Below are 16,072 nucleotides of genomic sequence, written 5' to 3'. Positions count from 1 at the left end.
ACATGGCCCCATGACACGCACCCTCCACTCAGTATTTTAAAGGGCAACATATATTCAGGGGCATCCCAGTGACCCAGGAGAAAACAACACGGCCTAAAGGTTCCCACTTCTGACCCTGATTCTGGAGCCACTGGAGTATTTCTCAGCCTCGCCAGGCCTCAGTTTTCTAATTTACTAAGAAAATCTCCCAGGTTTGTTGAGCAAGGTCTTGGGTGGCTGAGGCACACAGGACCAAGATGGGGTTGGGCTGGGTACAGGGCTCTCACCTGAGAGGCCACTGTCAGGTCAGGAGCTGCTTTCCTATCCCGACCTCCATGGCCTGGGAGGCCCCGGCTCAGACTTAAGCAATCAAGTTACTTTTTTTTTTTTTCTTTTTTTTGACAGGCAGATTTAGGCAGCAAGAGAGAGAGAAAGAGACAGAGAGAACGGTCTTCCTTTCCGTTGGTTCACTGGGTGGCCGCTACGCCTGGCGCGCTGCATTGATCCAAAGCCAGGAGCCAGGTGCTTCCTCCTGGTCTCCCATGCGGATGCAGGGCCCAAGCACTTGGGCCATCCTCCACTGCGCTCCTGGGCCACAGCAGAGAGCTGGACTGGAAGAGGGGCAACCGGGACAGAATCCAGTGCCCTGACCGGGACTAGAACCCGGTGTGCCGGCGCCGAGGCAGAGGATTAGCCAAGTGAGTCGCAGCGCCGGCTCAAGTTACTTTTTGGCAACTCAGTCAAGCTTGTCTACTTCAAATATGCTGATTTACATACTGCACCAATCATTCATGCTCCATCTTAAATTCTGGTGTATTAAAATACAAATGCAAATTATACAACAGGGATCAATTGATATGATTTTTTTTTTGATAGGCAGAGTGGACAGTGAGAGAGAGAGACAGAGAGAAAGGTCTTCCTTTTGCCATTGGTTCACCCTCCAATGGCCGCCGCGGCCAGCGCACTGCGCTGATCCGATGGCAGGAGCCAGGTACTTATCCTGGTCTCCCATGGGGTGCAGGGCCCAAGCACTTGGGCCATCCTCCACTGCACTCCCTGGCCACAGCAGAGAGCTGGCCTGGAAGAGGGGCAACCGGGACAGAATCCGGCGCCCCAACTGGGACTAGAACCCAGTGTGCCGGCGCCGCAAGTTGGAGGATTAGCCTAGTGAGCCGCGGCGCCGGCCAATTGATACGAATTTTTCCATGTGGGTAAAAAAAGAATTTCAGTTCCTAATTACAGTAAAACCTTAGTGGGGGTGGAAGAGCAGGGGTCTGGGCACGTGGGCTCAGCTAAGGTCAGGGAGTGTGGCAGCTGCATGGTGCGTCAGAGTGAACAAGCCAGCTGGCACTCTGAGAACCACTCTATTTTTTTTTTTTTGGGGGGGGGGGCTGGCCCTGTGGCGTAGCAGGTAGCCTCCAGTGCCAGCATCCCAAATGGGCACTGGTTCATGTCCCAGTTGCTCCACTTCTGATCCAGCTCTCTGCTATGGCCTAGGAAAGCAGTGAAAGATGGCCCAAGTCCTTGGGCCCCTGAACTCGCATGAGAGACCTGGAAGAAGCTCCTGGCTCCTGGCTTCAGATCAGCACAGCTCTGGCCATTGCAGCCAACTGGGGAGTGAACCAGCGGATGGAAGACCTCTCTCTCTCTCTGCCTCTCCTCCTCTCTCTGTGTAACTCTGACTTTCAAATAAATAAATCTTTAAAAGAAAAGAAAAACACATAAGCAATATCTCTAAAAGAGACAGAGAGAAAGAGAGAGAGAGATCTCCCATTTGTTGGTTAACTTCCCTAATGCTTGTATCAGCCTCAGCTGGACCAGGACAAAGTCAGGAGCCAGGAGTTCAATCTGGGTCCCCTGCATGGTGGCAGGAACCCAGCTACTTGGATCATCAGCTGCTTTTCCTGGGTCTGCATTACCAGGAGGCTGGAATTGGGAGTGAAGCCAGGACTCAAACCCAGGCACTCCAATATGGGATGTGGGCGCCTCAAATGATGTCTTAACTCTGCACCAAATGCCCACCCCGGACCACATGCTCTCTGTGCAAGAGGAGACAAGGTCAAATTGTGCTTGACAGTCCGCTTATCTCAATCACAGCACACGTTCTAATGTGACAAGTACAGATTAAGCCTCCCAAATCCAAAAACCCAAAATGCTCCAAATTTAAACCTTTTGAGTGCCAAGATGATGCCACATGTGCAAAATTTCACGCGTGACCTTGTGTGGCAGGCACATTTAAAACTACCACATAAAATTAAGTAAATTATTTAATAAATCATAAAATTAAATGAAAATATTTCATAAAAATGAATTTTGTGTTGAGACTTGGCTTCCATCCTGATGGCCCATTTATGCAGAACATGCAAATATTTCAAACCGCCCCAAAAATCTAAGCTGCAAAGCACATCTGATCTCAGTAACTTCGGATAAGGCAAACTCGGCCTATTATGACTATTAGCATCTTGGAGAACACACATTTCCTCTGTCACTTCCTCCTCACTCCTGCCCCCACAGCCTAGCTGCCTGGTGACCACTGGTCAGGCAGAAGCCACACCTTCCAGCACCTTCTCTGACCCGTATGCCAATGTGCCCACATACAACACACTGTATGGAAAACTCAGGACTTTGATTGCATTTTGCATTTGCAAAAGGGTGAGAAGGGCCGGCGCCGCGGCTCAACAGGCTGATCCTCCACCTGCGGCGCCGGCACATCGGGTTCTAGTCCCGGTTAGGGCACCGGATTCTGTCCCGGTTGCCCCTCTTCCAGGCCAGCTCTCTGCTGTGGCCTGGGAGTGCAGTGGAGGATGGCCCAAGTGCTTGGGCCCTGCACCCCATGGGAGACCAGGAGAAGCACCTGGCTCCTGCCTTCGGATCAACGCGGTGCGCCGGCTGCAGCGCGCTGGTCATGGCGGGCCATTGGAGGGTGAACCAACGGCAAAGGAAGACCTTTCTCTCTGTCTCTCTCACTGTCCACTCTGCCTGTCAAAAAAAAAAAAAAAAAAAAAAAAGGTGAGAAGGACAGTATCTGTAATTAAAAAAAATGTCTGATTTGCAAACTGTTGTTTCCTAAGAGCTATTTACTGTAAGACCCCTTATACCTGGTCACTGACTATGGTTCATCATGCAATCTAGACAGGTGTCCATTGTCCTCCAAACTACTGCTGTGTAAGTACCGACTCATCATCGCACTGGCTGGGGATGTTCTTACTGCTGCCCCAGCCTCCAGCCTTAGTGGCCAGATGCTTTGGTTCACAAAGTCCAGGGAGGAGGTGAGAGACTGGGATAGAGGAGGCAGAAGGCCTCAGCTTGCTGCCCAGGCTGCCTGCAGGGGCACCCACGTCCACCTTCGTAGGAACTGCGGACGGGGCCAGCGTTTCAGATGCAGGAAGACAGTTCCCGCTGTGGCTCCTACTGATGTGTGCTGGACGGAGCCATCCTGGGGAGCGGGAGCTCCCGAGGGGGCAGACACTCTGCTGCCCTCATTGACTGAGCCCAGGACACCGCCCTGTCCCGTGGGTCTGTCTTTCCCTCTGGGGTGGAGATGCTGTCAGCTGACCACTGCCCGCCCCATCCAACACCCTGCAAAACTCCAGCACGGAGCAACCACTGCTCTGTCCAGCAGCCCGAGGCTAATACCTTCCTAACAGGGTGGGAGGGAATGGGAGGAGACAGGAGAAACTGAGGAAGGAGAAAAGAACAGAGAAGGCAGCAGCTGAGGGTGCAAGGATGAACGCCAGAGGCACCGCGGCCTCGGTGAAGACCACAGCCCTAGGCAGAACCGGGATTGGGCAGCGTGGGGATGCGTGGTGGGAGCACTGAACGATAAGATCCCCGTCCGCATGGCCTGGCAGCCGCTCCCTTCAACACAACTCCACAGCAACCCGGGCTGGAGCCAGGTGCACAGGCAAGGTTGTGTGCACCATCCTACTTCTCACGAAAACAAAAAAACCAAACCACCACCTGCCCCTTTAGCTGAATGTTTTCATGAGTCCAGCTTATTTACTTACTACAGAGTAAACTCTGAGTGACTTCACCCAAATGTTTATCTCAGAAGAGAGAAGTTAGAGCCACATGGTTCCTACGTCTCTAAGTGTTTGTGACAGCTCATAAAGTGGCATTTCTTGGCGAGAAAGGTGCTACCCACAAGGCTCCCCAGCCTCGCCACGGGTGCTCAGGTCCAAAGGCAGACTTCTCGGTTTCTCTGGAGGGGAGGGGAAGATGGGAGGAGTCAAGGGGAGGTTAGGAAGCATCTCGGGGTCTCCTTCCCGGTCTCCTCCGGGTCCCCTGCCTGTGCCGCTGACCTTGCTTTTTGTGTGTCTTTGTGTCTCACCTTTGCATGGCTATAGTTCTCTCAAGCAATGCAAAGTTACCTCTCACCAAAATCAGACCAGATCAACTGCGATGAGAATGTCTTCATCTACCATGTGATGTATACAACCACAGAAGATTTTACTGTCTCCAAGGAAGATATGGTCCACGGATGCCCAAAACCACAGATTCTACACCTACCTATGATAAAGCCTACTGTATAAATCAGGCACAACAAAATACCAGCAACAACAACAAAACAATAAGTAATCCAAGTTATTCAAAGCTCATGATCTACTTCTTTCTGGAATCATCCATTTCCTATTTCCAAATTACTGTTTCCCGTGGGTCACCGGCCCTGCAGGTAAAGGGGCCACCCCTGGATTCCAGACCGAGTTCACGTTGCCTCTTTTTCCCTAGTACCTTCAAGTTTGAACAAACCGGAGCCTTCGTTTTCTTGGTTGCCAACCTCAATCCCCGACCCTGCACACGGGCAGGTGGCGTGGGTAACAGACAGTGCCTACCTTGCCCAGGCCCGGGGTGTCTTTCACCTTGGTCACAGCCCGCAGCAGACAGGGCGGGGCGGGGGGTGGGGCGGTCTGCAGAATCCCACTGAAGCTGGTGGCAAAGGGGGGCGGCTCAGACACGGCGGAGGCAGATGGGCGATGCTTCTTCTTTTTAGAAGACAGATTTAACTTCTGGGCAGCTCTGGAGGGGGAAAGGAAGAAAAGGTACAATCAGGGGAAAACTGTGGTACAATCAGATATGCCAGGGTTACCATACATTCTTTCTCTTAAGGAACCCCCGTCGTTACTGAGGTCTAAGAGTTCCTTCCCGCCTCCTCCTCCGCACCCTCCGTGGTCGCCCCCTTGCTACGAGAGGGTGAGCTTACCAAGCTACCGGTCATGCACAGGAGAGGGAAAAGGCCACAGCAATGCACGGCTCTGCATTCAGAGTTGAGCAAGAACTGTTTGTCACCCACCAATGCAACGCTTAAGCCTGACAGCCGGCCATCCCTGGGGACACACTGCCACTCCGTAACTTCTCTGGCATAAACCCACATGCAAGAGACCCATGAGTTCACATGAAAACCCAAACGCCTTATAGAATCCAACCCGGGCTGATTAGGAATCGTGCGGTGACCAATGAAGGCAGGCCATGCATCTGGCTGAGGAAGGCTAACTTGAGGCCGGGTGCTGTGGGGAAGGCGTACATCTACGTGGTTGTAGAAAGGAACACCAACTCCCGACAGAAGCTGCAGCCAGGGTGCCTGGTGCTGAGGCTCTGGGCTGTTCATGTGGACAGCGGGCTTTTGTGCAGGACAGCCTTTGTAAACACAGAATGCAGTTCCCAGGCAAGTGCAAAGGGTGGGGCGGTCAAGACAACAAAGATGGCAGAGACACGGTGCAGACGGGGGAAGGAGGGCATGGGGGAGGTTGCTGGCTGGTGATGTCACAGCTTCAGCATTCACAGTCCCTGTGTGACACCATCATCTTACTACACCACCGTCATCAGGATGCCATCATATTACAGAAGAGAGGAGAAAAACAAAGCAAGGGGCGGTGTGATGCAAACCCATTTTGCAGATGGCAAGGTCCTCATTTCCGGGTTGCCTCTTGGTGTTTTCACAGCACACTCTTGTTTGCAGAATTTCCGTTTGGTTATCCAAGGCTATGAACTATTTGAGCTGCTGCTTAAAGCCCAGGGACTACCTGACTCCGCTCTGCAGATCGAAACCTCATCATCTATCCAACGTCCTTCCCAAATCCCCAACGGGTCACAGGACAGGCAGGTCAGGAGGACAGCCTCGGCAGAGCTGACCTCATCCCTCTCCCCGTCTCACCTCGGGATCTGGAAGTGTGGAGTTTAACACTGTTTCGCTAAAAATATCAGCTACGAAACTGCCAATGCATAAACACAGCTATAAATGGCATCATCACTTCCAAGTTTAATTTTTCTTGGCTGGAAATCTATTTCACAAGAGGGAGACATGAGGAATACTCGCTCTTCGTGGAAAGAGAACCAAAAAGTCCCAGTACCGCGTGGCAAGCTCCGAGAACTCCACTGTCCCTCTGTACGGTCACAGGGAGCGGAGGGCACTAGCAGATTTCTACAAGGCTTTCCTTTTCCAGTCAGGGAAAAGAAAAAACTGGGAGGGTCTTTTTTTTTTTTTTTCAATCTTTCATTCACTGTGTCATTGTCACGCGTCCTGACGCCTTCCCTCCACAATTAAGGGTGAAACAAAATTGTCCCGTGATTGCGCTGGGGCAATTGGCAGTTCCCACTTCTCTCTGTGGTTCTCTCCCTAAATGAACAGTGAGTGCCTGGTCCCGGGGCGTGTGTCAGTCACCGGCACACGGAGGCATCACTCCCTCTTCTTCTGACACCCGTGACACGTCTCTGCTTCATGTTGACAACATGCTGGTGACTGGCAGGTGACGCCTATCCATCCGTCTACACTCTGCGTTCTCTGTCCCATGGAAAAAGGGCCCAGCAGTAGTCCAATGGCCAGACAGACAGGAAAAGGAGCGACATTGAAGGGCAGCTTAGCAAGTTAGTGGCCTAGGGGCTTTTTCCTTTTCCTTATCTCTGCCACTCATGGCCAGTGCTCACCCTGCACACACCCTGCAGAGCCCAGCAAGGCTCCCGGAGATGGGGGACTATCCACGACACCCTTCAAGGCTGCTTTCCTCCTGCCCCCTCCCACCTCATCCCCGTTCCACCTCTACCAGCTCTGTTCCAACAGCACACACACAGGTTACTCTTTACTCCATCTTCAAAAAGAAAACGAAACATCCATCTCTGATCCTTCTTCCCGGGCCGGCTGTTCTGTTCCCTCACTCATCGCAGCAGCAAAGCTCACAGGAGGTGCCACCTGGACTCGCATCCTCACTTCCTCTCCTCCACTCCCCATCCTCTCATTGCAGTCAGGCCTCCGTGCCCCCCGACGCCTCTGAACCTGCTCATCTGGGTTACCATGGCCACTACGATTGCTAAAGGCCACGGGTGCCTCCCCATCCTGACCGGGGCCAGGGTGCTGCCCAGTCCTGACCGGGGCCAGGGTGCCGCCCCATCCTGACCAGCCAGAGCACTGGGCGTACCCCTCCCTCCCCCATGCTCTCCTCCCTGGTCACTTCCCTCCAGTCTCCTTCGCTGGCTCCTGTCTCTGGGCTGATCCCTTCTTCGTGGGGCTCAGGGCTCAGCCCTTGGTCCTCTTCGCTTCCACACTCCATTCCTGAGGGTGCTTTCCCCAGATCATGCTTTAGATAAAATCTCTACCCCTGGGACTCTTCAGTCCTTATGTCCAGCTAGGACCACCCTCTCTGAAACTCCTTATCTGTGTCCACCCGCCCCTTCAACAGTCTCACCTGGCTACCTAGCGGACATCTCAAACTTTTCCACCCGAAAGCTGCCATCCTGACGTCTTCCTGCAAAGCTGTTTGCAGCAGCCTCCCCTGTTTCAGGAAGCGGACAGTCCGTTCTTCCAGGACCCAGCCGTCTTTGACTTCTGGTCACGCTACGCATCATTCCATCAGGAGATTGTCTTGGCTTAATCTGAAAAGATGGATCTGCCTACCTCCTCTCACCACACTACGCTTACCCTCTTGGTCTGAGCCACCAGCCTCTCCTGTGCATTCCTGCCTTCGTCCCCTAACTTGTCTCCCTTCTTCTGTACCACTGTCCACCCCAGCGGCCTGATCGCTACACAGTGGGCAGCGTAATTTCAGAACTTAAGTCTGCTCTTACTCCCCACCTCACTCAAGACAAAGTACCTAGAACGGCCTAGGTGTCCTTAATGATATGTCCCTCCCACACCTTTATCTTGCAGGCCATTTTCTTTTTTTTCTTTTCCTTTAAAGATTTTATTTATTTATTCCCGAGGTAAAGTTATAGACAGAGAGAAGGAGAGACAGAGAGAAAGGTCTTCCACCCACTGGTTCACTCCCCAAATGACCACAACAGCAAGAGCTGAGCTGATCCAAAGGCAGGAGCCAGGAGCTTCTTCCAGGTCTCCCACGTAGGTGCAGGGACCCAAGTGCTTGGGCCATCTTTCACTGCTTTCCCAGGTCACAGCAGAGAGCTGGATCAGAAAAGGAACAGAGCAGCCAGGACTCGAACAAGCACCCATGTGGGATGTTGGCACCACAAGCAGAGGCTTAGCCTACTATACCACAGGGCCAGCCCCAGGCCATTTTCTTACTACTCTCCTTGATTCGTCTGCTCCATCCATACCAGCCTTTAAATATTACTAGAACATTCCCACGACAAGACACAGGCTCTTGCCTTAAGCTGGAACACTGTACCCCAGACAGAGGTAGGCAGTGGCTCACTCCCTCACCCCCGTTCCACCTTTGCTCAGATGTTACTTTACCAGTGAACTGACTCTGCCCACCATGGTGGATAGTAGTTGCTAAACATGGCTGCAACAATATATCTCCCACATGCTCTTCTTTTGAAAATAAAAACTTATTTTTATTTATTTTATCTACTTGAAAGGCAGAGTCAGAGAGGGAGAGAGAGGGAGAGGGGGAGGGGAGGCGGGGAGAGGGAGAGGGAGAGGGAGAGGGAGAGGGAGAGGGAGAGGGAGAGGGAGAGGGAGAGGGAGAGGGAGAGGGAGAGGGAGATCTTCCATTTACTAGTTTACCCCTCAAATACCCACAACAACCAGGACTGGACCAGGCCAAAGCCGGGAGCACAGGAACTCTATCTGGTCTCTGCCTATGCACCTGAGATACCCTCTGCCTCTAAGGACGCATTAGCAAGAAGCTGGATTGGAAGTGGAGAATCTTGGACTCGGATATGGCATGCAGGTGTCCCAAGCAGCAGCTTAACCCACTGCACCACAACACCCACTGCCTCCTGTGCTCTTCTTCGAACGTGACCTTGAGACACCACCATTGAGAGTTGGGGTCTTGGTTCCTTCTCCTCGAATCTGAGTGGAACTTTTAAAATTGCCTTGGCCAACAGAAAGGTGATGGAATGGAGGCTGTAGGACTTGTGAGCTTAGGTCGCAAAAGGCAACATGGCTTCTACCTGGCTCTCTCTAGGCAGGCTCTCTTGGAATCCAGCTCCCATGCTGTTGGGACAAATGGGTCATGTGGAGAAGAACTGAGCATCCCAGACAACAGGGGGCATGCGTGAGACTTTAGGTGGTTCTGGACGCCATTCTTCAAGTCTTCTGCCTGAGGTCCCAGACATCATGGAACATGGACAAACCACAGCCACTACTGAAGCCCTGACCCCCATCAAGCGTGAGAGAAAGTATGTGAGCATTCCTGTTTTCAGCCACTATGTTTTGGGGTAATTTGTTATACAGCGAAGTAAATGAAACACCACTCACTCCCAGATTCCTAACTTCCCTCTGTCCTGGTTGTCCCCAATCACGACACCCACTATCTTTGAACACAGTGGATTATTTACACAGTTATCATGTTTATTACTCATTATCTGTATCCCTTCTAGACTGCAAATTCCAATAGGGCAGAGAGCTCAAAAATATTTGTTGAGTGAATGAATGACTAGAGGAATTGTGGATATTTAGCCTGGAGAACAGAAAACCAGAGAAAGAGGGAGGAAAGAGTCTTTTAGAAACCTGTGTTTAAGGACATGAACAACTGACGTATGTGCAGGAGGCAGGATTTTTCAACCAAGGATGCCAGATATTTTCATAGGCTGCTTTTTGAATCTCAGAAAATCTTGGAAGGAAGATAACATTATTATAGTTTAACAGACAAAGATATGCCACTAAAAGATGTTAAGCCTAGAGGCATGGGGCCAGCATTTTGGTGCAGTAGAAACAATGTCTATGTTGGTGACCATCTAATGAAAATTAAATAAGACCAAGCTGTAAAGGGTTGAGTGCACCAATAACTGGGACTTTGATGGAATAAAACAGTAAGTAGTGGAGCTGAGAAGGAATCCAGATCTACGTGCCCCATACCACATCATCGATGAGTAGGGGTTAGATTTACAAAGCAAAAGCTGCCACAGCAAAACAGTAAGTGAAATGGGAAGGCATGTTTGGGCTTACAATTACCAGGGGACATTTTTCTAAAAATTGGAGTAACCCATTCATGATGGGTCAGCTTCACGAAACAGTGTTCTTTCTGCCCCTGGGTGTGTCCACGTAGCAGGTAGGAAACCATGAACAAGACCTGTTGTGGAGAAGGATGCACACGGTGTAGAAGGCAGGATTTCCAGAATCCTGACACAGAGATTCTGCCACAGTCCCTGGAATCTCAATTCCATCGACGGAAGCCTCTGTGGGCTTCACAGCAAAAAGACAGTAGTGGAGAGCAGTATGTTGAGAAGACATTTGGAATGATTTTCTCCTTTTAAGACACTTAAAAAGTACGTACATAATGAGAATCTCAGAATCGTTAGAAATCACATTTTTAAAGCCAGACATCCCAGAAGAGCACTTTATTTTAATTCTGACATCATCGTACCTGGCTGTTGGAGCTCCACTCTACCTATTCCAACCTCCTGGAGGTCAGGTGCCTCAGCTCCTTCTATACAGCACTTCAGCGACACACAGACAGGAGAGGGCGAAGGCTTAGACATCATTCATGTCTAATTGCATTATTCAGGGACATAAAGGGGAGGCGGTCATGAATTGAAAAGGTAAAGACATTTTGGAGAGAAGTGAATTTTGTGTAATTAATGCCTTACAAGTTCTTTTCTTCATAGGAAGAAAAAAGAGATGAGTTGTTTTATAAGATTTCAAATAGCAAAAAATTAACCTAAAAAGCTATTAAAAGCAATATTTACTTGTCTTGTTCTTACCAAGGATAGTGTCATATATTTCCTAAAGCTATTCATCCCAGCATACATCTTTAAATATCCATTAGCTTCATTTAATTCTCTATGCCTTATTTCAAGGAGAAAGATAGTCTCCCTAGCAGGATGAAATTAATATTTACTGAACACCTATAAAGAAAGTGGCGCCATGCTAAGCATTATCAGGCTGCCCAGAGAAGAGCAATCATCTGTACTGAGCAGGAATTTAAACCAAAGGAGCGTGGTGCTTTCCCCCGGGTTCCAGCCCTTTCTCTCCTAGCCTCACTCATCTCACACTGATCACTGTCCTAACACATCAGCAGGAATCAATTTAGAAGTGGCCACGCCCTTCTCATGGAACGCTTACTTGTTCGCATTGGCCAGATCTACCCACATCTGGAAAAATAAGGCAGATTTTTATCTGGTGAATTTAACTGACAAAACTGGAAGAGAAGCCTTAGGCCTCAGTTAGCAGATTAGAGGGGGAATTTATGATGATCTTTTGATTTCTGTTTTTGCAGCTGAGTGATAGACTATTTGCCAAACTATCACTCTGGATTTTTAGAACTGTATTTAAATGGAAAACCTCCCCTTTCTAAGTGCCTCTCAGGAGAATTCATCTGGGGGCCTAACACCCTTAGTGTCTAGAGATTACTAAAGTACTGGTCAAACAATCTTCTAAGAATCATCCGCTTCGTGGAGACCAGAACCTTCCTCGGGAGCATCACGGGATGTTCAAGGACTCCAGCCCTTTCTGCCATCACATGCTCGGTGTGTTGCTAACCATATCCAAAGAGCACTTCATCGTGTCTCAGGGCTGCTCAAATACGGGATACTCGGAGAGGTGGGTGAAAGGCTTATCAAAAATGAAGAGGTCATCCAAGCTCTGTTACATCCAACCCAGGCAATTGTTGGGTGAGATATCAGCTGCGCAACTGCAAAATCTCGAAGTGCTGCACCTGCTGCAAAAAAGGGTCCTGCCCCAGGGGCGGCGGCAGCACAAACTCCCCCGTCAGCGTGCAAAGCACGGGCCAAGCGGCGGTGCAGTGGGAAACAGCCGTGCTGTCACAGGCTACCACGGTTTAGGGGACTTAATAGAAATACTTCAATGCTCTGGGGATTAAGACTGTGTGATAATGAGCAATGGCATGACACATCACAGCAGCTTTCAGGACATCCGTGGGGTCAGCGACACAGGGGGAGAAGATAATAGAACAAGAGATTACAGACAAAACCCTGTGGTCTCGGGCAGAGCTTCTGGAATCAGGTAAGATTTCCATGCACATGTGACAAACACCAGTTACGCTGCATGTCCAGAGCACACCCCTGGATAAGTATCCTGGCACGGCTGTGAGGCGCGAGTCATTCTGGAACCTCCCCAGGCGGGGAACCACAACACCCACCTCCCCTTCCCAGTTCTACCTGGCAGTCAGGGAGGGCACCGCCAGGTCTCCCCAGACAGGCAAGCCTGATGGGTCTGGGAGTTTTCCTGACTTTCGTGTCAGTGACCTGTCTCATTAGTGCAGGAAGATAATTCATGACATGACTTCAAATAAAATGTTGACTGCCAGGAGGCAAAACACAGCTGACATGGGGCTGGCGCCGTGGCTCACTAGGCTAATCCTCCGCCTAGTGGCGCTGGCACCCCGGGTTCTAATCCCAGTCGGGGCGCCGGATTCTGTCCTGGTTGATCCTCTTCTGGTCCAGCTCTCCGCTGTGGCCCAGGAGTGCAGTGGAGGATGGCCCAAGTCCTTGGGCCCTGCACCTGCATGGGAGACCGGGAGGAAGCACCTGGCTCCTGGCTTCGGATAGGCGCAGCGCGCCAGTCGTGGCGACCATTTTGGGGAACCAACGGAAGGAAGACCTCTCTCTCTCTCTGTCTCTCTCTGTCTCTGTCTCTCTCTCTCTCTCCTCCAGCCACATTGTGTGGACACACCTGGAAAGGGACTGCTATTTGCACGTGAATGCACAATGTTGAGGCGCAGGGGTAACCGCTGGGAATTCATTCTGCTCTGACGTTTCCCTATGCTTCCCGGACTTGTCTGAGTTGCCCTCATGAACTGCTTCAGCTTTCACCCTACTCCTCCTTTCCCCTGGAACCCTAGAGCAGTGGGCTGTGTTTTTAGTTGGACGAGATGGTGAGATGGTGCCCTGCCCTGCAATCTTTGGCCTCTTCTTGCCTCTGTCACTGCACTGTTAACTCCTCGAGGCTCAGTGCCTTGGTTTTTCTCCTGCAGCCCCCACAGCCGTATGCCTTTGCCGAAAGGCCAGGGTCAATGTCAAGATACACCAAGTCCCAAGATTCAGTGACCTGCACTTCTGGGCAATGCCTAGCCCTTGAACGGTTTGTTTTTCCTAAAATGCTTTCTAGATACCATCACATCCCTCCTGCACCCGCTGCTGTGAGGCAGCAGAGAAGGTCCACGGACTGCAAATCACAGGTGAAAGAAACAAAGGCTGTGGTTACCTGATTTTACCCACAGTCGCGGCACCAGTGAAGCTTTTACCTGGGACAAGGATTCCTGTTTTCTGACTTCCATGCTCTACACTCTACTTCCTTTCTACCACATCCTATGGTGCGCTTTGGTTAATGAAAGCAGCTATTTTATTTGGGTAAAATAAAACCAAATCTTAATAATTTGTCTAATAATGTAGAGAAAACCCGGCTACGAATTTTTGTGTGTAACTCGAATCAAATCACCTATAGCCTTTCCCAGTTCCTGATGGAGTTGCTTAGCAACACACCTCCATATCACGAGTGAAAGCATACATCCAAATCTCAGCTGAGTGGGTCAGGTCACAGCCAGAATCAGGCTGCGAAAGGCAAATGATATGGAAACAGCTCATCCACCCCCGCAACCCACAACCCGGAGTAGGTCCTTACGTAATAACGACTCTGACGGCCACCACGATACAACGTTACTGGGTACCGCCTGCCACCACCGCAAGCATCTCCCTCTGCGTACACAAAGGAGTGCTGGGAGCTGCTGACAATGCGTCTCCCTGCTCTGGGAGACTTAATCAGTCAATATTTACTGGGAGACAGCCATACGCAAAAGAACTATGCCATCAATAAGCTATAAATATCATCGAGTCATCCAGGAGTCGGCCAGCAGCTGCTCTACATTAGTCTATTCCTAAATTGCACAAATGAGAGGGATCCACAGCACCAAATGTGATTGATCACTTCACACGGGCTCCATAGCAGCAGACATAAAGAGGGGCTGGGAAAACCCTGAAGACACACACCAGGTGAGCTCTCGACACAGCCAGCGAGCTTTGCCTGCAGGTAGGAATCGTGAACTTGTCCTGAGCTATGAGCCCTGGGCAACACACCATTCACTCAGGCTGGAGGTACAAAATGGATAAAATGCAATATTCGAAAACCACGCCGCCGGCGGATATGGCTAATCCATTTGTGTCTGCCTTTGCTCAAGGTCAGAGTGAGAGTATTAGGAATGAATGAAAATAGGACGAGAGGCAAAAATGATGGGAGAGAAAAAAATAATGGGAGAAAAGGGAACCCATTCATAAGCTATATTTTCAGTAAAATCTGCTCAAGGTAAAGTCTTCTTTTCTTAAAGCCAGGTGCTTATGAACATGCCTGCTGAGTTCAGCTCCGCGTGTGAAAATAGACACTTTCATATGCCAAAATAAAACAGAAAGTGTTTAATAAAAGAATTAGCCTGTTGGCAAGGAAAGCTCAACAGAAGTTGGAAGCATGAGTTTGTCATTTTCCGGCCATGGAGATCTGGGTTTTAGAGACACCAAATACACACTCCGTCAACGGCAGAGTCTTGCTGAGGGCTTCCACCTATGTGCTGCCCATCTGTGACAGGTGCACGTAGCACTGCTGAATCTGATGCTGTGCCTCTTGGGAGTAGATTGAGACTCGGGCATTTTAAGAACGACTTCTCCACCTGTCTTGCCAGGGGTTAGCCCCTCTCAGCTCCTTCCCTGCACAGCTGCTCAGTCCCCACCGACCCCCAAACTCTGCCCACCTCTGCCTGCAGAGCAGCAGGATACCAGATGCTGTGGCTAATCTTTGCGGCTCCCTTTCATATCTCATGTGACAGGGACTCTAATGGAGCCACTTCACTGATGGCCAAGATGCCATCTGGGGGAGCTAGGTTTCAGGGCCCAAGTGAAGGTTGGGAACCTGTGCTCTGAATGAACTTGATTTTGTCCAGAATTCCACAAGTTGGTGCTATACTCTATGAGCAGCCTGGCATGTCAGTTTTCTAGTACAGTTTCTTCTATTTCTGAGGCCAGCGCTGTGGCGTAGTGGGTAAAGCTGCAGCCTGCAGTGCCGGCATCCTATATGGGCACCAGCTCAAGACCCGGCTGCTCCACTTCCGATCCAGCTCTCTGCTGTGGCCTGGGAAAGCAGTAGAAGATGGCTCAAGTCCTTGGGCCCCTGCACCCATGTGGGAGACCCAGAAGAGGCTCCTGGCTCCTGGCTTCGGATCGACACAGCTCTGGCTGTTGTGGCCAACTGGGGAGTGAACCAGCGGATGGAAGAACTCTCTCTCTCTCTGTGCCTCTCCTTCTCTCTGTGTGTAACTCTTCCAAATAAATAAATAATTTTTTCTATTTCTGTGCACCCAGCAAACCCAGGAAGTCAGGCCCAAATATTGCGGAGACAACAACTTCCAAATCCAGACCAGAGGAAGGCATGGAGGTCCTACTTCTGAGACTGAATGACCTCAGGTAGGCCTGAACGCGCTTCAAGCCTCCGCAATTGTTCAGATACCTGAGAGACAGCACCCACTCCTTCAAGCGCACTGGAAGATGGCATAACCCAAAGCTTGGGCACCATTCACGTGGAATAGTCTAAAGTTTATACAGCAACAGTGTATACATTGCCCTTGACACCCTGTGAAAAAGACCTCAGCTTGTGACTCTAGCTTCTACCTGCTGTATTACCCTCTCATCATTATTTCCTTCTGCTCAGACTACAAAGTGCGATTTCCTTGCCACCCTGCCATCCCAGAAGGGCAGGCTG

The 16,072-nt window shown here is 50.5% G+C and overlaps 1 protein-coding gene across 4 annotated transcripts in view; it reads right to left on the bottom strand.

Annotated features, from left to right (window-relative positions):
• KIF26B (kinesin family member 26B) overlaps positions 1–16,072 on the bottom strand; it is a 517,449-nt gene that overhangs the window by 139,918 nt on the left and 361,459 nt on the right. For all 4 annotated transcript variants that reach the window (XM_051820805.2, XM_051820806.2, XM_008268162.4 and 1 more), the window contains one exon: positions 4,812–4,995. In XM_051820805.2, coding sequence (XP_051676765.2) covers positions 4,812–4,995 — 184 coding nt within the window. The remainder of the gene's footprint in view (positions 1–4,811; positions 4,996–16,072) is intronic.

Source organism: Oryctolagus cuniculus, chromosome 13 (assembly GCF_964237555.1).
Source record: "Oryctolagus cuniculus chromosome 13, mOryCun1.1, whole genome shotgun sequence".
NCBI classification, from domain to species: Eukaryota; Metazoa; Chordata; class Mammalia; order Lagomorpha; family Leporidae; genus Oryctolagus; species Oryctolagus cuniculus.
Note: the sequence above shows the minus strand (reverse complement) of the source record. Positions and strands in the feature narration are given on the sequence as shown.